Source organism: Echinops telfairi, unplaced genomic scaffold (assembly GCF_000313985.2).
Source record: "Echinops telfairi isolate 266 unplaced genomic scaffold, ASM31398v2 ScPeMD7_30;HRSCAF=105, whole genome shotgun sequence".
Lineage (NCBI taxonomy): Eukaryota > Metazoa > Chordata > Mammalia > Afrosoricida > Tenrecidae > Echinops > Echinops telfairi.
In genome coordinates, this window is record NW_022103927.1 from 643,117 (window position 1) to 663,477 (window position 20,361).

At 57.2% G+C, this 20,361-nt stretch overlaps 1 protein-coding gene across 1 annotated transcript; it reads right to left on the reverse strand.

Moving 5' to 3' along the window:
* Positions 1-709: 709 nt before the first annotated feature.
* On the reverse strand, positions 710-19,399 carry RAB8A (RAB8A, member RAS oncogene family). The gene is made up of 8 exons (XM_004715464.2): positions 19,276-19,399; positions 14,615-14,675; positions 12,268-12,328; positions 9,392-9,469; positions 8,429-8,518; positions 8,022-8,087; positions 6,843-6,893; positions 710-2,009 (listed from the first exon to the last, which is right to left on the reverse strand). The coding sequence occupies exons 1-8, from the start codon at positions 19,397-19,399 to the stop codon at positions 1,917-1,919; spliced, it is 624 nt and encodes a 207-aa protein (XP_004715521.1). The 3' UTR covers positions 710-1,916.
* Between the last annotated feature and the right edge of the window lie 962 nt (positions 19,400-20,361).

Sequence of the window (20,361 nt, forward strand, 5' to 3'; positions counted from 1 at the left end):
TCTTATCTAGATAGAGCTGCAGAGATAATATGCACAATAAAACAAGACAGAGCAAAGCAAAGCGACCAAAGAAAACAAACGTCAACAACCAAAAAAACCAAGGACACACAAAAATAAGGAGATAAAAAAAACACAAAAACCGGTAAATAATTCAAGGTGTTTGACCTCTAGGGGTGGCCTGAGTTCTCCCATCACCCACTAGCATTTCAGCCACCCGCCTGTCCCTGGCAACCCCGAATACACCTTGATCTCTACTGACTTCCTATTAATGGGATAGAAATGACTTACCCTTCTGTGATTAAACTGGACTCAGCATGAGGGCTTCCAGGTCCAGCCTGGCTGAGTGCTGTCCCACGGTCTGGAAGGACCACAGTGTGTCCTTTCATTGGCTAGTGGGCATTGGGGCTATTTCTACCGTTTGGCTCTGATGAAGGAGTCTAATGACCATGGCATGCAGGTGCCTGAGCTGCGTGTGCTTTGTCTGGGCACACGGCTGCAAGTGGAATTGCTAAGTCCCATGGGACTGACCTAATCTACAGTCAGCTTTCTGAGAACGTGCCAAGCCTTCTTCCACAAGAGCAGTGCCCTGCACACCCCCAGCAGTGGAGGGTCCGATCTAGGTTGTGTTCTCAGCAAGGACGTCCCTGGTGCCCCACCCCCCACCGTGCCCTACCGGGCCTCCAGGCCATGGATAGAAAGGAAGGGCCACCAGCTTTAAAATGAGCTTTAATTCATTGGGTGGTTTTCCTTAAGTGCATTGATGGATGTAAACAGAGCATGTTAACGATTCCAGGGAACAAACTATTGCTGGTTCATTCGGTTTTAATCCCTAAATGAAGGCATTATTACACCAATGGCTTGGACTGACAGCAGCTGGGGGAAGTGGGGGTGAGAAAGAGATGGGAACCGGGGAAAGGTATGTGCCCTGGTGATGCCTGACTGGCCACCTGGTCCCAGTCCTGCAGTCTCTAGGGAGCTGCTCAGAGAAGCTGGCGAGGTCTACTCAATGCCGCAGGGCGGCCGTGCAGCAGCCTGGCCATGTGGAATGTGTGTGTCTACCGGACACCCGGCCCAAGAAGCAGGTGGCCCAGTCTTCTGGCTCCGCTGCTGGGATTGGAGACTGGTCCCCTCATGACCCGGAGAATCTGGGGGAGTGACATCGGGCAAAGGATGAAGCGGTGTGGGGGCCGTTGTGTTGACAGCGGTGTCCTGGTCCTGGGGGCTGGGTGGGCGAGTGTCACTGAGGCTTGCAGCGACCACCGAGAGCATCCCTTCAGCAGGCACAGCAGCGGGTCTCGCGGGGCCACAGGCAGGAGACCCGCCCTGGCTTCTTTCCTCCTGGCGCTCTGCCTGGGCTTCCTGTAATTTGTGCTTCCCTTTGGCTTGACAGTAAAAAAAGAGGGTGTGGGGCGGGGACAGCTCTGTCACTTCTCCGAACCGCGGGCAGAGGCAGCGGGAGCTGGGGTTGCTGGGCGGCTGTGTCCCGGCCCGGAGCGCCATCACCCTGCTTGGGCGGTGGTGGAAGGCACCTGGCGGGGGCCCAGGCGGGGGCCCTCGCTGGCCAGGGGCCCACCAGCTGAGCTGCAGCAGGACCGAGGGCTGATGGCTGTCGCAGATGCAGGCCTCACTGTGGTCCCGTTCTTCCTGGTAACCTGGTGCGCAGGCCCACTCCGCAGACATCACTCCGCAGACATCACTGGAAAATAGCGTACTCCTAACTTACTCCATCTCCAGAGCTGAGAGAGACCAGGCAGTTACTAAAATAAACAATTTCTCGATTTCGTTCTGGGGGCCCTGGGCCCATGGCCTTGGCCTGGGCGGGCGTGGGAGAGGGGGAGGCCCCAGCCGAGCGAGGGGCTGGCTCGGAACAGGCACAGTCAGCTGGGCTGAGCGGAGCTCAGGTAAGGCGGCGTTCCTCACAGAAGAACACATCGGAAGAAGCTGCTTCTCTTCTGCTGGTCGGGTGTGATCTTGACTCCCTGGCTGCTCCCCTGGGGGCTGTTGCCTTCCTAAAATCACAAGAGGTCCTCTGAAGTGATGGTTGACCAAGTAACCAACAAGCCAGCCACCCACCTGTTCACCCTCTTCTAACCAACCAACCAACCAACCAACCTTACAACTATTCTCTCCATGGACCACACACCCCTCCCTTCCCATTCTACCACCTCTCCATTTGTCCCCTTCCAATATGCCCTCTTCTAACCATCCATCCATCCATCCATCCATCCATCAGTTCCTTCCTACTTGCCTTCTAGTTTCCATCTCCTCCCTCCCATTCACCCATGGACACATCCCCTTCCCTCCACTCACCATTGCCCTCCCTCCTGTCATCCCCACCAGTCCCCTTCCAGCCATGTAACGGAACCACTTCTCCAGCTGCCCCCTCTAGGAAGCCCCCCACTCATCCCCTTCCAGCTCTCGTCCACTCGTCAGTCCCCTCCTCCCTCTCTCCCTCCCTCCCTCCCATCCAAGCCTCCTTCGAACCATCCACTGATCCATCCCTTTGAATCAAGGAAATGAGCCCCCATGCACACTTGTCACATGCCAACGCGGCAGCTTTTCAGACCCACAAGTTATGTCCATCTCCTTCCTACACACCCACTTCCTCCTACTGGTCCTTCTCGTAACCAGGTAGTCCCTGCCCCACTCTTGTTCCCGTACAGCCTGCCTCCATTCACCTGAACCCTTCCTCCTTTCTTGCCCACAGCAAGGCGGTCAAAGAGCAGCACATTGGCTTTGTACAGGGAGAGAGACGGAGGTGAGAAGTCCTGATGAGACCCACACAGAATGGCCCAGGTCCCTGGAACTTACCACTTCTCCAACTAACTCATCTTCCTCACGGCTGCGAGAATGAGGCTGGACCTACAATCTGACCTGGACAACTCTCCCCCCACTGGAGACCCATCTGTGACCCCCACTGCTTCCAGGGGATACACCAAGTTCTGAGGCTGGCATTCAGGGCGTCAGCGTGAGCAGTCTCTTAGGGACCTGGGGAGCTCACCTCCAGTCTCTTCCTGCCTCACCCTAAAAGGGAGGCTTTCCGCCCTTTCTCCAACTCCTTCTCAGCACTTTGGGAGAGCCTTAAGCTATTCAACAAGTAATGGTCAGATACTGTGAGATAAAGAACTCAACTGGGCTTCTTGCCTCTGGTTCTTTAAAGCAAGCCTGGGAGTTTGCCAGCAATTCAGTTACAGTGCCTTGTTTTCCACAACAGCCAGGCTACACTGAGACACATACTGTGAGCAGGGAATGCACAGCTCTGCCCGGGCTGCAAACCTCAGGAAGTGGGGTGGCGGTGGAAGGGAGCATGGAAATGAGAGAGCCTGCTATGCATACTCAAGGTTCCATCAGTCACTGACTAACATGAGGTACCTCTCGCCACCCCCGACCCCCCACAGCAAATGAATATCCACTGGTCAATCAAAGCCTGGAACACAGAAGTTAGAGGAGGCTTCCAGACTCTCTTACACAATAAACGAAAACTGTGCGTGAAGGGGATGGCCCGTGCATTTTGCAAGCCTTGCTAAAGCAATAACAGACCCACAGGGGCAGCGAGAACCAGCAGAGGGCCTGCTATTGCCAGGGCAAGGGAGGAGGGGCAGTGGAGATGTGAGTTCTCTCCACATTTGGGGAACTGGCCATATGTCAATTCTGAGCGCCATCAATGCCAATGCTGGATGCTTTTCTGGGCCCTGGGCACATGGAAGCAGATGAGGCTGTCTTGAGAGCTCCGCTTGGTTGTGGGTAGGGGTGGGATGGGAACTCCACAGGCATCTGAGTAAGGGGTGCTCCCACATGGGGGCAGGGAGGGAGGAGGAGGGTACAGGTGTGTTTTGATGACAACATCTCGAGATGCCACGAGGTGAGGCGACAGAGATGCAGGAAGGCCCGGGGTGTGGAGGGTAGAACACCAGTCCCCGAGAGGCTGACGTCCTTGCCCCTGGAGCCTGACATGACAAAAGGGTCTCTGGGGATGGGGTGAAGTCATGGATCTGAGTGGGGAAAGCAGCCTGGCTGACTCAGGTGGGCTCGATGGAAACCTATTAATACAGCTTAACACCAGGGACAAGCAGTCCAGTCAATATAGGCAATGGACTGGAACATTTTACTACCGAGGATATTGAAATGGACAACAAGCACGGAGAGGATGCTCCAACTCCTTAGTCATCCACCCAAACCCACTAACCTCCCGTCCATTCTGACTCACAGGGACCACGGAGAGGGTTTCCGAAGCTACGTCTCGGAACAGTCAGTTCCCATCTTTCTCCTGGGAATGGCTGGAGGGTACGGTTGGAAGAACAGCTGATTTCGTGGCTAGCAGCCCAGCGCTTAGCCCACAGTGCCACCAAAGCACCTTTCATTAGCCACTACCCAGGGCCCTCGAGTGGGTCCCCACTCAGAGGAATCCTGTATCGGGTTCCCAGGCTGTATTCTTTCTCGGGGGCGGAAAGCCATCTTTCTCTCGGGGAGTGGCTGCTGGGTTGGGCATGCTGACCCACACAGAACCCATTCAGTCACCAGGGCTCCTCGGCGTTAATCGTTGAAACGCAAGCAAGCAAACACACACACAACCCGCTGCCTTCCAGTCGACGCTTACTGAGGGCAGAGCGGAACCGCCCCCCTCTTCGAGGGTGCAAAGTCATTACAGGAGACGCCAGACCATCGTGAAACACCACCTTACGCCCACCAGATCAACAACTGACAATTGACAAAAAAAAAAAAGGACCACCACAGGTGTTGGTGAGGTTGTGGACAAACTGGAACCCCGCCTCCCCCCCAATTGTGAGCAGCAACCTAAAACCGTCCAACCCCTGTGGAAGCAGTTTGCTGGTTCCTCATAAAACTACCCTAACCCAGCCAAATGCACTGCCATCGAGCTGACTCAGACTCACCGTGACCTGATAGAGGGTTTCTGAGGCTTTACATCTTTTTAGGAACAGCCTCATCCTTCTCCCACAGAGCAGTTGGTGGGTTTGAACCACCAATCCTGAGGTGAGCAAGCCAATGCAAAACCCATATTGCCACCAGGGCTCCTAACCTGTGACCCAACCATCCCAAGCCCACGTATCTACCCAGAAGAGAAGGCAGGGATGCCCACAGTAGCCTGAGCACCAGCGTTCAGGGCAGCCCTTTCAGCAGAGCCTCAAGGTGGAGGCAGCCCGGGGATAGCTCACGATGACGGAGAAACCCGGAGCGGTCCACACAAACAATTGTGCAGCCACATGGAGAAACCAAGTCTAGCGCATGCCCTATCACGCAGTGTGAAGTAAGTCCGTTGCAGAAGCAAAAAAGCCAGCGTCATTTCATGCACAGCCAGTGAGCAGACACATGGAAACCCAACCCTGCCAGAGCGGAGCTTACTCGGTGGGGCTGAAGGGAGGAGGGGGTTTTTGCTTGGGGGGCAGTAGTTCCTGTCACAGGCGGTGAGTGGGTTGAAAAAGGACAGCAAGAACAGACGCACGGTTCAAAGAAGATCATCAATGTCGCCGCATGGTCTGGAGAGAAGATGCTAAATTGGAAAGGTGGGGGGGCGCGAGGCAGAAAAAGTCTTTCCCAGAGGTGGTCGGCGAGAAGCTGGGCTGCCGGTTGGGGTCACAGAGGCAGGAGCACAAGCCAAGGAGGTGGTGGCCCCGCGATCAGGGAAAAGCAAACTCTGGCCTGCACTTCCGGGGTCTGTGACGTCATCAGTCAGTGCTACGCCAGCGGCTACGTGTATGGCAACTTGTCACGGTTGTCCCTGAACAGCCACAGGGAAGAGCCGTGCATCTATTAGATGGGAGGCTGGACCAACGAGGCGTGTCCTGAACAATAGGGGTATCGGGGCCCTTCGCCATGCTCAGTCTTAAAGAAAAAACGCCTATGAATCATTTTCTCTTCCCGTCCAAATTTGACATTAAAAAGAAAAAAGTCTTTTGTCTCACCACTTTCTATAAATTCCATACAATCCCCGTCAAAATCCAAACAGCCTTCGTGGCAGAATGGAAAAATCAGCCTTTCCATTTATTTGGCAAAACAAGGGGGCCTTCACGAAGCCAATGCAATCTTGAAGAATGAAGTTGGACACACACACATGTACGTCCTGGTTCAACAGGTGTGGTGCCCAGAGCAGCAGCCTCCAAGTGGCAGGTCATTAGATTCAGACCAATGGACTAGCACCCAGGGCCGGATACAGACCCACACCTCTGCCATCCATTTAGTGATACCAGGCGCTCTAACCCTTCACGGAGAGGGAGTTGATTTAACAAATGGCTGAGATAACTGTGTTTCACATGTCAAAGAATGAAGCTGGAATGGATCCTGAGCTCATAGTTGGGGGTTACAAAACTGTTGTGTGGGGATTCGGTTCTCCTACTATGAAAATTCATTCAAAATGGACCCCTTGATCTACACCCTTTGAAGAAACACCAGGGCCTCTGTTTGCAACAATGGTTTCTCAGCTACAACACCAACGGCACAAACTAGATCAAAAGATGATTCTGCCGCCTGGAGGATGTCGGCATGGGAGTCTGACACGCAGACCGCCCAGGGTGCGAGTCCCTGAGGGGCTGGGGCCCTGCCCAGCCTGGGTGACTGGGCGGCCCTTCTTCCTCTTGGCATGGTCGTGCCGGGTGTCCTTCTCGCGGGGAAACGGAAAGGTCTGAGTGCTTCCCTATCTGTGTAGGTGACCCAGCGCTGATGACTGTCCAGGGAGGGAGCTGGCGAGTGGCAGATGCTCCAGCCTGCACCTGCAAGCCCCTCCCTTCTCCTGGGGCGCACCCCAGGGGCTGGCTGGGCCTGGCCATGCATCCGGTCCTAGGCCGAGGACACAGGCCCCGGGTATGGGTTTGGGAGAGCAGACTTACCAATTTTTTGTCCATTTTTGCTTTGATGTCTCTGGCGAGTGTGAAGAAGGCCTGTGGAGGAGTCAGGCGGTGAGCCTGGGGTGGTGCCAAAGGCAAACCCGCTGGGCTGCCAGCTGAACGGTTAGAGTCCCACACCCACCCAGAGGTGCCGTGGAAGAAAGGTCTGATAATCTGTCCTCCGAAACCAGTCACTGAACACCTGACGGAACACAGCTCTACTGTGAAACGGGGGCCCTGCATGAGGGTGCAAAACAGCCAGTCTTTGGGGGAATCTCCATTAAGCCACTAACCCTGAGTGGGGGTTCTTCAGACTGAAGGGAGAAGAAGCAAAGACAGATGCCTGGTTGAAGAAACCCGTGGCTAAATGGCCATCATGGAAGGAGGAGCAAGTCCTATGCTTCAAGGGCCTGCCTGTGCCTGTCCACTCTGGGCCCCCTGGAGGTCAGGCAGGCAGAGACAAACAGTTCTAGGGACTCCTGAGGCAGCACCAGCCACAAAGGGGGAGGCACAGAGGACGCAGGCAGGGTGGGGATAGGTTCATCTCCTCACAGGGAGCAGCCTGAGCTGGCCTGACCTGGTCCTATGTCCTGCCTCTTACGGTTCATGTACTAGCTGTCTGCTCAGCCCACTCTGAACTTGCCACCCAGTCTGGGAGAAAGAGAAGAGCGCAGCGAGGGAGTCCTGGCTGGCAGGAGGCAGAACCCCAGCGAATGACCCCAGGATGCAGCAGCCCCACCATGGCTCATGGTGTGGGATGGTTTAAGATAGGGGCTGAGGGGGCAGGCGGCCACTTCCTGGGGATATTGGGGCTGAGCTCTGATGGGTAAACATCCTGTCTGGCAACGGGGAGTAGGAGTAGAGAACACGAGGGAAGATCAGAGGACACCAGAAGGGATGGGGGCAGGAATGATGGGAGGTGGGCCGGGCCCTGATTCTGCTTGGGACCGTGGAACTCTCCGTATGGTCCCGTGGTGGCATCTTGAGTCTGAGTCAGGGCCTGGGAACCCAGACAGTGGGGCCTCTTCTCCAAGCCTCAGTTTCCCTGCCTACAAAACCTGTTGTTGGGATAGGGGGCAATTTTCACGGGGCCAGCTCAGGGCCTGGCATGCAGGTACTGCTTGGGGCGTGCCTCTCAGGGGTAGGGGACACACAAGACGGACACTTGGTGGTGGGACTTACATTCTCCACATTGATGTTGGCCTTGGCACTGGTCTCCATGAACTTGATCCCATAGTCCAGGGCCAGCTGTGGGGGGCAGAGGGAGGAATGACACACACACACAACCACCACCACCCCACCCCTCAGACTTGGCCCCCTCACTCCCGGGGGCAGTAGGGGGATGGGGGTAAGCCCAGCTTAGCGGCTCCGAGTCCAGCAGAGGTAGGGGCTGGGTAGGGAGATCCTGGGGCTGCTGGGGGCCCGGGAAGGGGCCAACACCCAGGGAACACGTTCTAGCCTGCAGCCTAGCCAGGTGCCAGCATCTGACCCTCCCCCACATGTTATGTGGGTGACAAAATCGCTGACGCCCCAGGAACAAGAGTGAGGGAGCCCTGACATGATGTCACCCCAGCGGCAGTCAGGCCCACCTTCTCTCCTCGCTCCTTGGAGACCTGTCTCTTGTCGTTCACGTCACACTTATTCCCCAGGATCATCTTTTCGACATCGGCAGAGGCATGCTGGGGGAGGGGCAGATGGAAAGGCGTGAGGTGGCAGGCTGGAGCTCGGGAGCCAGACCGAGAGAGCAAACGGGATAGATATCCTGGCCTCTTCTAGACAAGCCAGGGTCGAGGCCCCAGGCCTCTGCCAGCCCACTCAGCAAGCACGTGTGGGAATGCTTTCTGCTGGGGCGCTGGGCGCGGCCTGGTTTATAGGGCGCTCCAAGGCAGATTCAGCTGCTCCAGCAGCCTTCTCATCCCTTCTGCCAGAGGCCACATGCTGACTTCTTGATGCCCAGAGGCCTTCCGCCCCAAGCAGACCAGTGGGCCAAGCTAGGCTGCACCCCCACTTCAGACTGAGGGTCGGTGAGGCTCAGCCAGCAGTGACGGACCTTTCTCATGGCTCCCGGGGTGGGGGGTGACATTTCCTGGCTACTCCCCACACCTGCTTAGTTATGAACACTGTGAGCGGAGCCAGCCAGCGCACGATCTTGGGGTGCAAGAACGGAAAGCAGAGCTGGCCTCCTCCTCCTCCTCCCAGAGTTCAAGGTCTGCTCTCTCAGATGCAGCCAGCTGCCGCAGAGAAGCCCACACCTACCTCACTGCAGCTCAAAGTACAACCTGACATGCCTTTGCACCACACCCACCAAAGGATCACCTTGGCTCTAGAACCTTCCCTCTCCAGCCTCCTAACCCAACTGTGGGACTGGCCAAACCCAATGGCCTTGGTGGGTATGTGGATGCTCGGAGGCCATGGGGTGGGCCCAGATGCACAACCGCTACCCAGGCTTGGTGGAGTCAGCACGTGGCCCGGGGGCTGGTCCTGCTGGTAACCACTTAGGGTCTCCGTGGAATCTGGAGTTCTGGCACAAGGGCTCAGCCGGCCTGCCTTACCTCCTCAATATTCCGGATCCAGTTCCGGATGTTGTCAAAAGACTTCTCGTTGGTGATGTCGTAGACCAGCATGATGCCCTGTGTGAGGGGACAGAAATGTTCCTGAGCGACAGGCCACAACCGGGTCCCCTTTTCAGCTGACATGAGGTCCCCACAGTTCCTCCCCATGCACTGGCGATCTGCTTCCTTTGCGCACTACTTTGCTCAGTTTGGGGTCTCCAGCCTGGCCCCACTTGAAGAGCCCCGTCACCCCCCAGCTAAATGCCCTCCCAGGCGCTGGGCACTTGTACTAACAAGCCCTGGCTAACAAACCTTGCCAGCCCCTTCTGCATTAAGTATGGGGGTGTTAAAAAAAAAAAAAAGTATGGGGGTGTTTAGGCCCAGCCACAGGCAGACGGGGGGAATATGTGGTACAAACAGACCCCAAAACCAGTGTGTCTTCCAGTGGGTCTAAGTCCCAGCAATTTCCCAACAGATAGCATCTACCCACAGACCCCAGGGACCATGACAGAGAAGGAGGCATCGGGTACCTCCTGTGGGCAGAGTTTGGGGTGGATAGGTCAGCACATACTGCCGCTCCTGTCCTGAGGAAGGGCAGGCAGCCCCACCCTGTGCTGGGGCAAAGTGACTCAAAGTTGAGTCCAGGCCTAGGAGTCAGCCCTTACTCAGGAGCCGTTGCCCCCTCCGCAGTGAAGCCTTGGGTCCTAGGACTCAGCCAGCCCCACTTTGCTGTCCCTCCACTCTGCCCTGTTCTGGGCTGCATCCAGGAGACCCAGAGGGCCCCACTGACCCCACCAGTGTTTGCAGAACACAGCCAGGGGTACACTGTAACTACGGGTAAGTGGGTGTGACTTACCCACAGTTGGGGTAAGATGGGGGCAGGCCTGATTCTGTGAAGGCAAGCACTCGTCGTCACTGCCCCAGCCCAAGCCAGACCCCCATACACGCTGGCTGAGCCCCCCATGCTGAGATCAAAAGGTCAAAACCGGGCTAGGGGCAGGAAGACCAGGAGGATCCACGTGTCCCAGGGCCTCCGCCTCTTGCTTGAGACCACACCTGATCCCAAAGCCCCAAGCACCTGATGTTTATCTATCACTGGGAGCAGGCCAGGACTCTGCGACAAGAACTGGGGTGGGAGTTTCTGGGTGGGGCAAATGGTCATGGGCTCTGCTGCTTTCACTGAAAGGTGGGAGGATCGAACCCATCCAGAGGTTAGGCTCCTTGGAAGAAAGGCCTGGCAATTGTCATCTGAGAAACAAGCTGCTGACACAGGTCTCGGGGACCCCACGTTACCTGTCCTGGGAGGCCTGGTGCTCTACAAGGCCCGTGTTTATCTGTAACCTGACTGTGGCCTACCACTACCTTGTTGGAAATGACATCCAGGAATTCGTAACAAGGCCAGAACATCCTCTATTAGCGCTGCTGCCAGCGTGGCTCCTGAGAACTCAGGAGGGGCGGGGGCCTGGAGCGGAGCATGTCCATCCACTCCCATGCAGACAGCCAACTGGGGCTGAGGCTTCTGGACAAACCAGTGAGTGCAAGCACAGGAGGCCAGACAGGAGTAGCAGTGGTGGAAAAGGGGCAGCTTTCTCGCCTTCTTGGGGAGACCTAAGTTCAAGCCCCGGCCAGTGTACCTCACGCACAGGCACCACTATTCACCAGTGCAGGCCTGCAGCCTGGCTGGATGTAGAACAGGTTTCAGATGAGCTTCCAGACTCAGACCAACTAGGAAAAATGCCTAGTGATTGGCTTCCGAACACCCACCAAGGAAAGTCCCATGGACCACAAGGGTCCAGGCTGCACCCACCCAGGGGCAGGTGCAGGACCAGGCCACGCATTGCTATGTTGTGCCTGGGGTCTCTGGGGGTGGGGCGGTCAATCCTGATGGCAACTAGCAAGGCTCAGGGATCCTTGGTGCCACAGCACAAGGTCCGGGGGGAGGCTCTATCCAGGCTGGCCTGGACCTGGTGGAGGTGGAGATTGTAGGTGCCGGGAACAGACAGCAGGCCTAGAACCAGCCTCACCTTTTACCCCTTGGGTACATTCAAGCCTCAGGCTGTCTGTAAATTGGGAAGGCCGCCTTTGTGGGAGAGAGGTGGGCTACAGCCATGACACCCTGAAGAAGGTGGGCAAAGACTTGGGCCCTGTACCCACGCCAGGCCAGAGAGAGATGTGGCCCCACTGGCTCAGAGACAGCAGGATGTGGCCCTCTAACACCGAGGGCCCTGCTCACCGTCCTGCCCTGCCCCTGTACCCTACCCATCGTGCTTCTGAGCCAGCAGAGCCGTCTCCACCACGCCCAGTCTAGAGGGAACAAGGACCCTGGCGATCAAGCCACGGGGTTGCTATGGAAACGTGGAGCTGCCCTCCCTGCCCCATTCTGCTTCCTGAACAAGGAGACGTTGCTCTTGGGCCCCACATGTTCCTAGCCCGTTGGGGCCTGCAGCCCCATTCTGCTCCCTGGTCTAGTCCAGGCCTGACCCACAGAAGGAGCCCAATGAATACTTCAGGGGTGAGCGAACACGTCCTCCTACCATGCGCGTCGCATGCCTCGGGCCCAGGCAAGCAGCCTACCACCACCCACCCGGGCATGTTGGCTCCTGGAGGACCCCAACGTGCTGGTCCCGAATTCACAGCCTGACTCGGGCCAAGTGAATGCTGTGCAGTGCCTGGAAGAACCGGCTTCTGTTCCCAAAGACTGCAGCTTCTGCTTCACCCCTGCTACTCGCTGTATTTGTGGCTGAGGAGCTATCCAGAGGTGGAGGGGGAACGCATGATCCTTTTGTTCAGAGGGGCTCAGCCAAGTGCCCAGCCCCCAGAGGGCATGCTGCCCAGAAGGCAGGGCCCCGACGGTGACCGCCTTCCCCCATGCATACCATGGCGCCCCGGTAGTAGGCAGTGGTGATTGTCCGGAACCGCTCCTGACCGGCTGTGTCCCTACAGGAGAAAGGGGGGTGGTGTGTGAGTGCAGGGAGGAGACCCTTCCCTGCCCTCGGGGAGAACAATAAGGAGTCTGGTTAAGGACAGGCTGATGTCACTCCACTGGACATGTGATAGAGCCCCATCCCCGCCCCAAGTCTGACCCACGTGTTTTTCCCTTCCCAGAGTTTCGGGGGCACAAAGGAGCCCTAGCTGGACACTGTGATGGGTTAAATTGTCTCCCAGCCAAAACGTTCAGGTCCCCCATCTTGGGAGTGGCTAAGGCTACTGGAGACAGGGTCTTTTCATATGGAAGCTGTTAGGTTGACATGAGGTCATGGGGTGGGGGTACATATTAGAAGGAAATTGACAGGAAGACACACAGGAAAAGGCCATGTAGAGAAGGCAGCAGAGACTGCAGTGATGTGGCCACCAGCCCAAGGATGCCTGGGTCACCAGCTGCAGCAAGGAAGGCGGTCCCCCGCCCCCGCCCCCTCCACATGCCTAGCCTGTGTGTAAAGGTCTCACCTAAGGGGCTTGACTTTGAGCTACACTAACAGGTGGCTTCAGAAGCCCTGGTCCCGCTCACTGGCCCTTAAGGAGCTGACCCTGTGGTTAGTTAGCAGGCCAAGTCACCACTACGCCACCAGGGCTCCTTTGGAGACATAAAAAGGTGAAGCCGGCCAGCCACAGCAGCAGAGATGGAGGGAGAGAGATGACAGGCTGCATGAAGGCCGCCCAGGGGTGGAAGCTGAAAGACCAGAGCCAGGGCCCGGGACGCAGACCTCCAGCCCAGCCTCCCTGGGTGCCGAGAGAGCACACTTGTCTGCTGTGGCCCCCGCATGGGGCCTTCCTAGAAAGGAGTAAGATAAGAAAGAAGCAGGAACAAGGGAGCTCCCGACTGGGACAGTGTCCCTTTGGGCTTGGACACAAAGGTGGCTGGAAACCAGGTGTTGGGAGGCAGAGGACTGTCCAGAGCTGCGAGATGTCCACATTGGTGGGAAAATGACATGCTGCCTAGGCCAGGGGGCAGGCAGGGCATCAGCCCTCGTCCAGATCTGGGATCTGAGGTCAGCTTTGCAGAATGGTACCAGGAGTCGAGGACAGCGATCTGAAAGCGGTGGGTACTCCACTCTCAATTCTGGCACCTGCTGGGACTGTGCCATCACTTCTTGTTATGCTGCTCCCAGTGGGGCGCCGCACAGGGTGTGTGGGTGCAAGGCCTGGCTCCCCTACCTCTGATCATTTGGAGTCCGGGAGGCAGACTCAGACTTAGCCAGCTCCCCTGCTGTGAAGGCCCCGTGTCTGAGGCATGGAACCAGGCATGGAACCGGGTCTCCGCACCAGGCCTGGACTTAACTGACTTTCAGTTTGGGGTCTCGGGTCAGCCTGCTAGGAAGTTTGAGCTGGGCTTCCCCAGGAGAGAAAAGAGATGCTATACCAATCTTCCCTCAGTGGGAGCCAGGGATGGGAGGGAGCTAATCGGTCAGGGCCTACTGCCTGTGATGAGCTGAAAAATGGACTCAACTCCTACCCCTCTGCACCTGTGACTATGAGCCTGCTTGGGAGCCCCTCCGTGATGCAGATGGTCAAGTGCTCAGCGGTGGACCCAAACGTGAATGAGTCAAGCCCATCTACAGGTGCCTTGGGAGAAAGGCCTGAAGATCGACTCCCGAAAGACCAGCCAGTGAAAACCCTGGGGAGCCCGGCTGTCCTTAGACACCCCCCGAGTGGCCACGAGCAGGAGGCCCCCCGCAGGGAAGTAGCATTTGGAAGCACAGGCTTTCCATTTGTTTTGTGAAGGAGGTCAGATCAAGCCTCACCCCTTCTGGGTGGTGTCGCATACACAGACTCACAAGGGGAGGCAGACACGGTGCGAGCCACCCTCTCTGCATCAGAGGATGGCAAAGCCCGCCCAGCAGCAACTCGAGGCGGAGGGAGGGAGACAAAGCTGGGCCCTGCACCCCCAGCTGCCAAAACTCAGAGGAAGAAAGTCCCTCTCCATTCGCTCATTCACTGGTGGGACTTTCTGTTGGCTTCTCTGCCTGTACGGGGTGGGGGTGGGGGCCCACAGCCTGGGTTCAACGGGAGCAGAGTGGCCCCTGCAGTCCTGGCTCATCAGCATGGACCCTGAGCCAATGGGGATGGGACAGTCGTGTGCAAAAGGCCCTGACCCCGAATCCAGACCGCAGAGGCAGACAGATCACTGCTCCTGGGGCAGGGTGTGGGAGTTGAGGGGCTTCTGAAGATCAAGGCCATGGTCCCAGGGCCCGGAGGGGGCTGCCAGAGAACCCCGGATCTTACCAGATCTGCAGTTTGATTCTCTTGCCATCGAGCTCTATGGTTCTAATTTTAAAGTCAATTCCTAGAAGGAGAAAAAAAAAAGAAAAAAGGGCACATCAGTGCCAGCTTCTCCAAGCTGGGTCAGAGGGGGTGCTGCCGAGCGGACAGGGCACAGCACTCCTCTCCAGCTCCAGAACACCTCTCTGGCCTCCATCTCTGCACACAGTGCTCCTTCTCTACCTATGCCACCCCCCACTCCTGCCAAAGCACAGACTTCCCCAAGACCCTGCTCAGACCTCGGCTCTGCCCCGGCACTAGGCCCAGCTCCCTCCCGCCAGCACAGCCTCCTGATGCTTCCATGCCCCCTTGGCTTGCTCCCCACAGAGACCTTCAGAACAAGCTCAGGGGTCAGTGGCTAGACTGGACCTTTTCCCCATCACACACCATATGATTGGCAAGCCCCACTATTAGGTCCATAGAGCCAGCAAAAAGACATAAACTGTCAGGAGGTTACAAGTACCCTGAGGGGAACAAGCAAGGTTACCAGTTACCGACACTTGGCGACCCCATGTGATGGAGTAGAACTGCTCTGTGACCTTTCAGAAGCAGGTTGCCGGGCCTTTCTTCCACGCTGCCTCTAGTTCTAGCTGCCAGCCTTGGGGTTAGCACCACCCAGGGACCTTAAAAGTTTGGTTGGGTCGAGCATGAAGCTACTCAGGGCAGGCCTCCCCAATGAGGTGGCCCAAAGGAAACTGAGGGGAGGGAGCCAGGTGGCTGTGGAAGGAAAGAACATTCTGGGAAAAGGAGGAGCCAGTCAGGCGGAAGAAGCTTTAGGGTGTCCAGGAGAGTTGAGGAGCAGGCATTTCTGGGAGCAAAGGTCACTGGCTCAGGGCAACAGTTTGCATTTTGCTCTAGGGTGGAGGGAAGCCCCCATTTGGGGGTTTGTTGATATTTTCTGGAACCATTTTACTGAGATATACTCGCATACCACACAAGACACCACTTAAAAGAGCACACTTCAGTGGTTTTTGTCCACTCACCATATGTGAAGGTACCACCTCTATCTAGTTCCAGAATGTTCTCAGCACTCAGAAGACCGGTGCCTGTCAGCGCTCACTCCTCACCTGCCTCTCGAACCTAGTGGACCAGAAGCCTCTTTCCCGCTTTTGGCATTGCCTGTTCTGAAAGTGCTGTGTCGTTGGGCTCAGACACTGTGTGACCTCTTGTGTCTGGCAAACCGTTTGACAATCCCTATGATCAAGACTACAAACTCCTACCTTCTGACCCCCACTTTCCAATAAGGAAGCCAACTCCCACCCCCACCCCCATTGCCATTTGTATCAGGGCTTCAGGCCTGTCTGTCCTCCCTCTTGGCACGGACCCTTGGAAAGTCTGGGTGGAAAGGCAGCTCTGGGTTCCACTCACTAAACCTAGTGGCAGAAGGTGGCAGGGGCAGGAGGCAGCGGCCCCTGGGTGGTGCAGAAAGCTTGTGCTCAGTGGCTAGCCTGAATATCAGTGGCTGGAACCTACCCAATGGTGCGGTGCAAGAAAGGCCTGGCGAGCAGATCTGCTTCTGGGAAGATGACAGCCAATCCTGTGGAGTAGTTCTACTCTGTCACACAGGAGGTCGCCACAAGTCAGGAATGACTTGGTTTGGTATTTTGGGGGTTGGGGGCTAGAAGCCACCTGCTCAGTTCTTTACACCCACCCCGACCCTGCCCTCTACACCCATCACTTCTTCCCCATAGCACTGGGGCAGATGCCAGGTCCTCAAAGGCCTCTGTGAAAGGGGCAGAATCAAAGAGGGACAAGCACCAGGGACAAGAACAGCGGTGCCCTTCGGTAGGTGCAAGAAACTCTTCTGCACATACCCTCCACCGCCCTGGAAGAGGGACTGGCTCCCAAGGAGGGGGTGGAGGCCAAGCTAGCCAGCTGAGAATCCACTCCAGGAGCCACAGGGCCAAGTCCACACCATGGTTCACCAATCGATGGCTGGAGCGTATGGAAAGTGATTGTATGGCTTGGCACAATGTCACCCGGGCAGAAAATGAACAGGCATTCAATCTCCGGTCCATAAAGAGAACCCAGAGGAGCAGCTGCTGCCAACACCGATCCCTCGGCAGTCAGCTGGGCTTCAGGCCCAGAGCTGATTCCACCTCCGGGGCAGACAGACGGGTGTGTAGGAAAGAAAGGAGCCTTGCTCGGTAGAGAGAGCCCTGAGCCAGCACTCTTCTCCTGGGTTTTATGAACACATCCTGTTTAGTGAGGCAGTGTAAACTTTATGAGGCCGTATCCGTTAGGATTATGAGGCCATAACTTCAAGGCCATGCTGAATTACACTTTCCTAGAAGGCGACCTCAGTGGCCAGAGTGGCGAAGTGCTCAACTACTAGCTGAAAGGGTGGTAGGCTGAGCCCATCCAGGGGCACCTCGGAAGAAAGGCCTGGCAATATACCACAGAAAAGATTTGGAAAGCCAATGGAGCAGTTTTCTCCCTACACATAGACAGGGTCACACTGACGCCCGCTAACACCAGCAAACATGAGGGGAACATGACAGGAGGGAGGGCTCCTGGGTCCAATGCTCTGCCCCCTCCCACCTCTCTCCTCTCCTTCTCTCCCTCTGAAGTAGAGCTCACCCCTGCTCATGGGTAGTGGGGAGGTTCTGAGGCGGCTGCAAAACTGAGGTCTGGACTGAGCTCAAACCACAGTGCTGCCAGCAGTTAAAGTCACTTCTGGGTTAAAGGTGGGGAGCTGCCTCTGGGGAGCCCCAGGTTTGACCTTGGGGTGAGGGAGAACTCAGACACACCTGTCCCCAAGGGTAGAGCACCATCTCTGCAGGAGCCATTCTGCTTCCTCTAGGTGGCCTTTGGGAGCCACAGTCACCCCTTCTCAAAAACAACTCACGGCCTTTGACTTGTTCTAAGTCACAGTGACTCTACAGTCACCATAGAATTCTGATCCTTGGCCACCAGGGCACTGGCTGAGGTGGGCACTGCTCCACACACCAAGAAATGGCTCAGAGAGGTCATGTGGCTTGTTCAAGGGCAAACAGCAATGGGAAACCAAGTCTGGTGGCTCCGAGTCCAATTCTATCTTACACCTGGTGCCTGAGGGTTTTATAGAAGTACAAGCCCTGGGCAGGGGGTGGGGGGAGAGGTAGGTGTGCAGAACTTGTTCCCTAGGCTTTCTCCATTTAGAATGAGCTCCTGCGTTTGGCGGGGAGAGTGGCGGTTCGGTGGCAGAGTTCTCACCTTACATACGGGAGACGTGGGTTTGAATCTGACCAATGCACCTCATGCCCAGCCACCACCCACATGTCAGTGCAGGCTTGCGTGTGGCTAGGACCCTGAGCATATTTCAGCAGAGCTTCTAAACTAAGACAGAGGAGGAAGAAAGGCCGGGTGAACTGCTTCTGAGAAACCAGCCGATGAAAGCCCCCTGAATCCCACCAGGGTCCAAAGCACAACTGACCACGAGAATGGCAGTGTCTCCGTCCGAGGTGCAAAGGGTTCCAGAGTTGGAGGCCTTCCTGGGGGAAGCTAACAACCATCTGGGTTTGACAACTCTTTCCGCTCCCCCCGCTCCTAGGCAGAGCCATGCCATCTGATCCACGCAGGACCTTTGAATGTGGGCAGCGATGATTTCTGTGGCGAGGTCCACTCCACTTTGGTGGCTGTCAGAACCGAGATGCCACAGGCCGGTTCTGCGCGACCACTATTAGGGCTGGCTCTGCAGGAAATGCTGTTCTGCACAAAGTGACAAACTGTGGTCTGGGCCTCTCAATAGGGAAGTGTGCAGCAGGGGCTGATCTCTGTGTCTGGTGGCGGCTTTCATCTGGCATTTCCTCTGGGTGACAGGCCTCAGGGCGGGCAGCTGCCACTGACCACTGCTGTCACCCATGAGGGGGATGGAAAGCAGGAAAGACCTCTGGTTCCCCATCACCAGTCCTTCAACAGGAAGGGTCACCCCGAGGAGCAGGGCCACCCTGGAGCTCTCCAAGGTTAAGAGCTAGAGGCGTGGCCTGGGCCATTCTGCCTGCCCTGCAGGCTCAGCCTCTGGGATGGCTGAGACTCTAGACCTGGAGTCCGAAAGGCTTTTGAGTTTAAATCCCATCCTGGCCACCTGCACACCCATCGTGTGACCTTGGGGAGGCTCTCCCGCCCTGGAGCCTCCAATTCCTCACCTGGGAAACGGGGATCTCAACAGAACCTAATCCGGGCGGACAGCTGGGAGGGGGAAACGCTCAAAGTACACCTGAGAGCAAATGCTCAGTGAGTCAGCTGACCCAGCCCTTTCCCCTAGGCTCACGATCTGTACCTAGTTCCACTTCTGTCAGGCGGGGACCCAAGAACCACCTGGAGCGCTGCTGCAGTGGCAGAACTCGATGACGGGCGTGACTCCAGCCAGGCGTGAACACGCCCAGACGAATGGGCGAAGGGTCGGGCCTCAGTTTCCTCATCTGCAAAATGGGCACCTGGTCTCCCCCTCGACTGCTCTTAGGATCCGGGATTCCCCGCACGGCGGTGGAGGCGGCTATTTGTCACCACTAGTGTCCCCTCGACCCACCGAGACCCCCTCAGCTCGTCTGTCCCGGCCGCTCCCTCAGCCTCGGCCCTTCAGGGGAGCACCCGGCTCGGGCCTCCCGCGTCCCCGGCCGCCCCCCCGCCCCCGGCCACGCTACCTATGGTGGAGATGAAGGTGGAGTTGAAGGCGTCCTCAGAGAAGCGGAACAGGACACAGGTCTTCCCCACCCCCGAGTCCCCGATCAGCAGCAGCTTGAACAGGTAATCGTAGGTCTTCGCCATATTACACTCTCTCCCCGACGGGAAGTGCAGCCACCGCCTCGCCACTGGACGCCCGTCCCGTCCATCAGCACCGAGCCCACCCCCCATTGGCTGCCGGCCCGCCGCGCGTCATCGCGGCCGACGCCCGCCCCCGCGCCCCGCCCAGAGCGCGGAGACCAGGGAAGGGGCTAGCGGGCACGGAGGCGGAAGCGGCACGAGCGTGCCGCCCATTGGCCAGTGCTCCCGACCGGGAGAGCTGCGATTGGCTGACGGCGCAGAGTCGAGGGGCTTCAAATGAGGACGGGGGCGTGGCGTCCGTGGTCTCGCTCCTTCCAAACTCCAGGGCGGCCCTGCCTCAGCCCTTTATGGGACGGGGAGGGCGGGAAGTGTCGCCAACGGCCTCGCGCGCCGACAGCCCGGGGGCGGGGCCTGTGGCGTTTGCGTATACGCATGCGCACAGGGAGACCGTTAGCTGCCAGCAGAGGGCGTATGCGGCTGCAGCCCTGGGGCCCGCCCTGACGGCTTGCGCAGCCTCAGTAGGCGTTGGGGAGAGCGCGGGAAAAAACGATCACGGGTCGGGGTGGGGTGTGTGTGACATTGTCCAGGGGATGCTGAGAAGAGGCAGTCGCAATCGGAAAGAGCTCTGGAAATCTCTGTGATGGACCGGGAGGCTGCTTGAGACAATCCGGACAACCATCACCGGGACCCTCATCATCACAAACTGTGCCCTGAAGCTCCTCTGGACCAGCCCCGGACCTAACTGACCTCTCCCGACTCAGCCTGGACATGACGGCGTGTGACACACGCCAGCGCGCCACTTGATGCGGGCTGGGCACCTCTAGTGCCCGGTTTCTAGTTTTCCATCAGCTGTCGGGAGATCATTCCATTCCACTCGTTAAAAACCGAGGGGGATGCTCAACAGAAACATGGGTGAAGGGAGACAGCGGTCAGTGTAAGATATGAAAATAATAATGATTTATAAT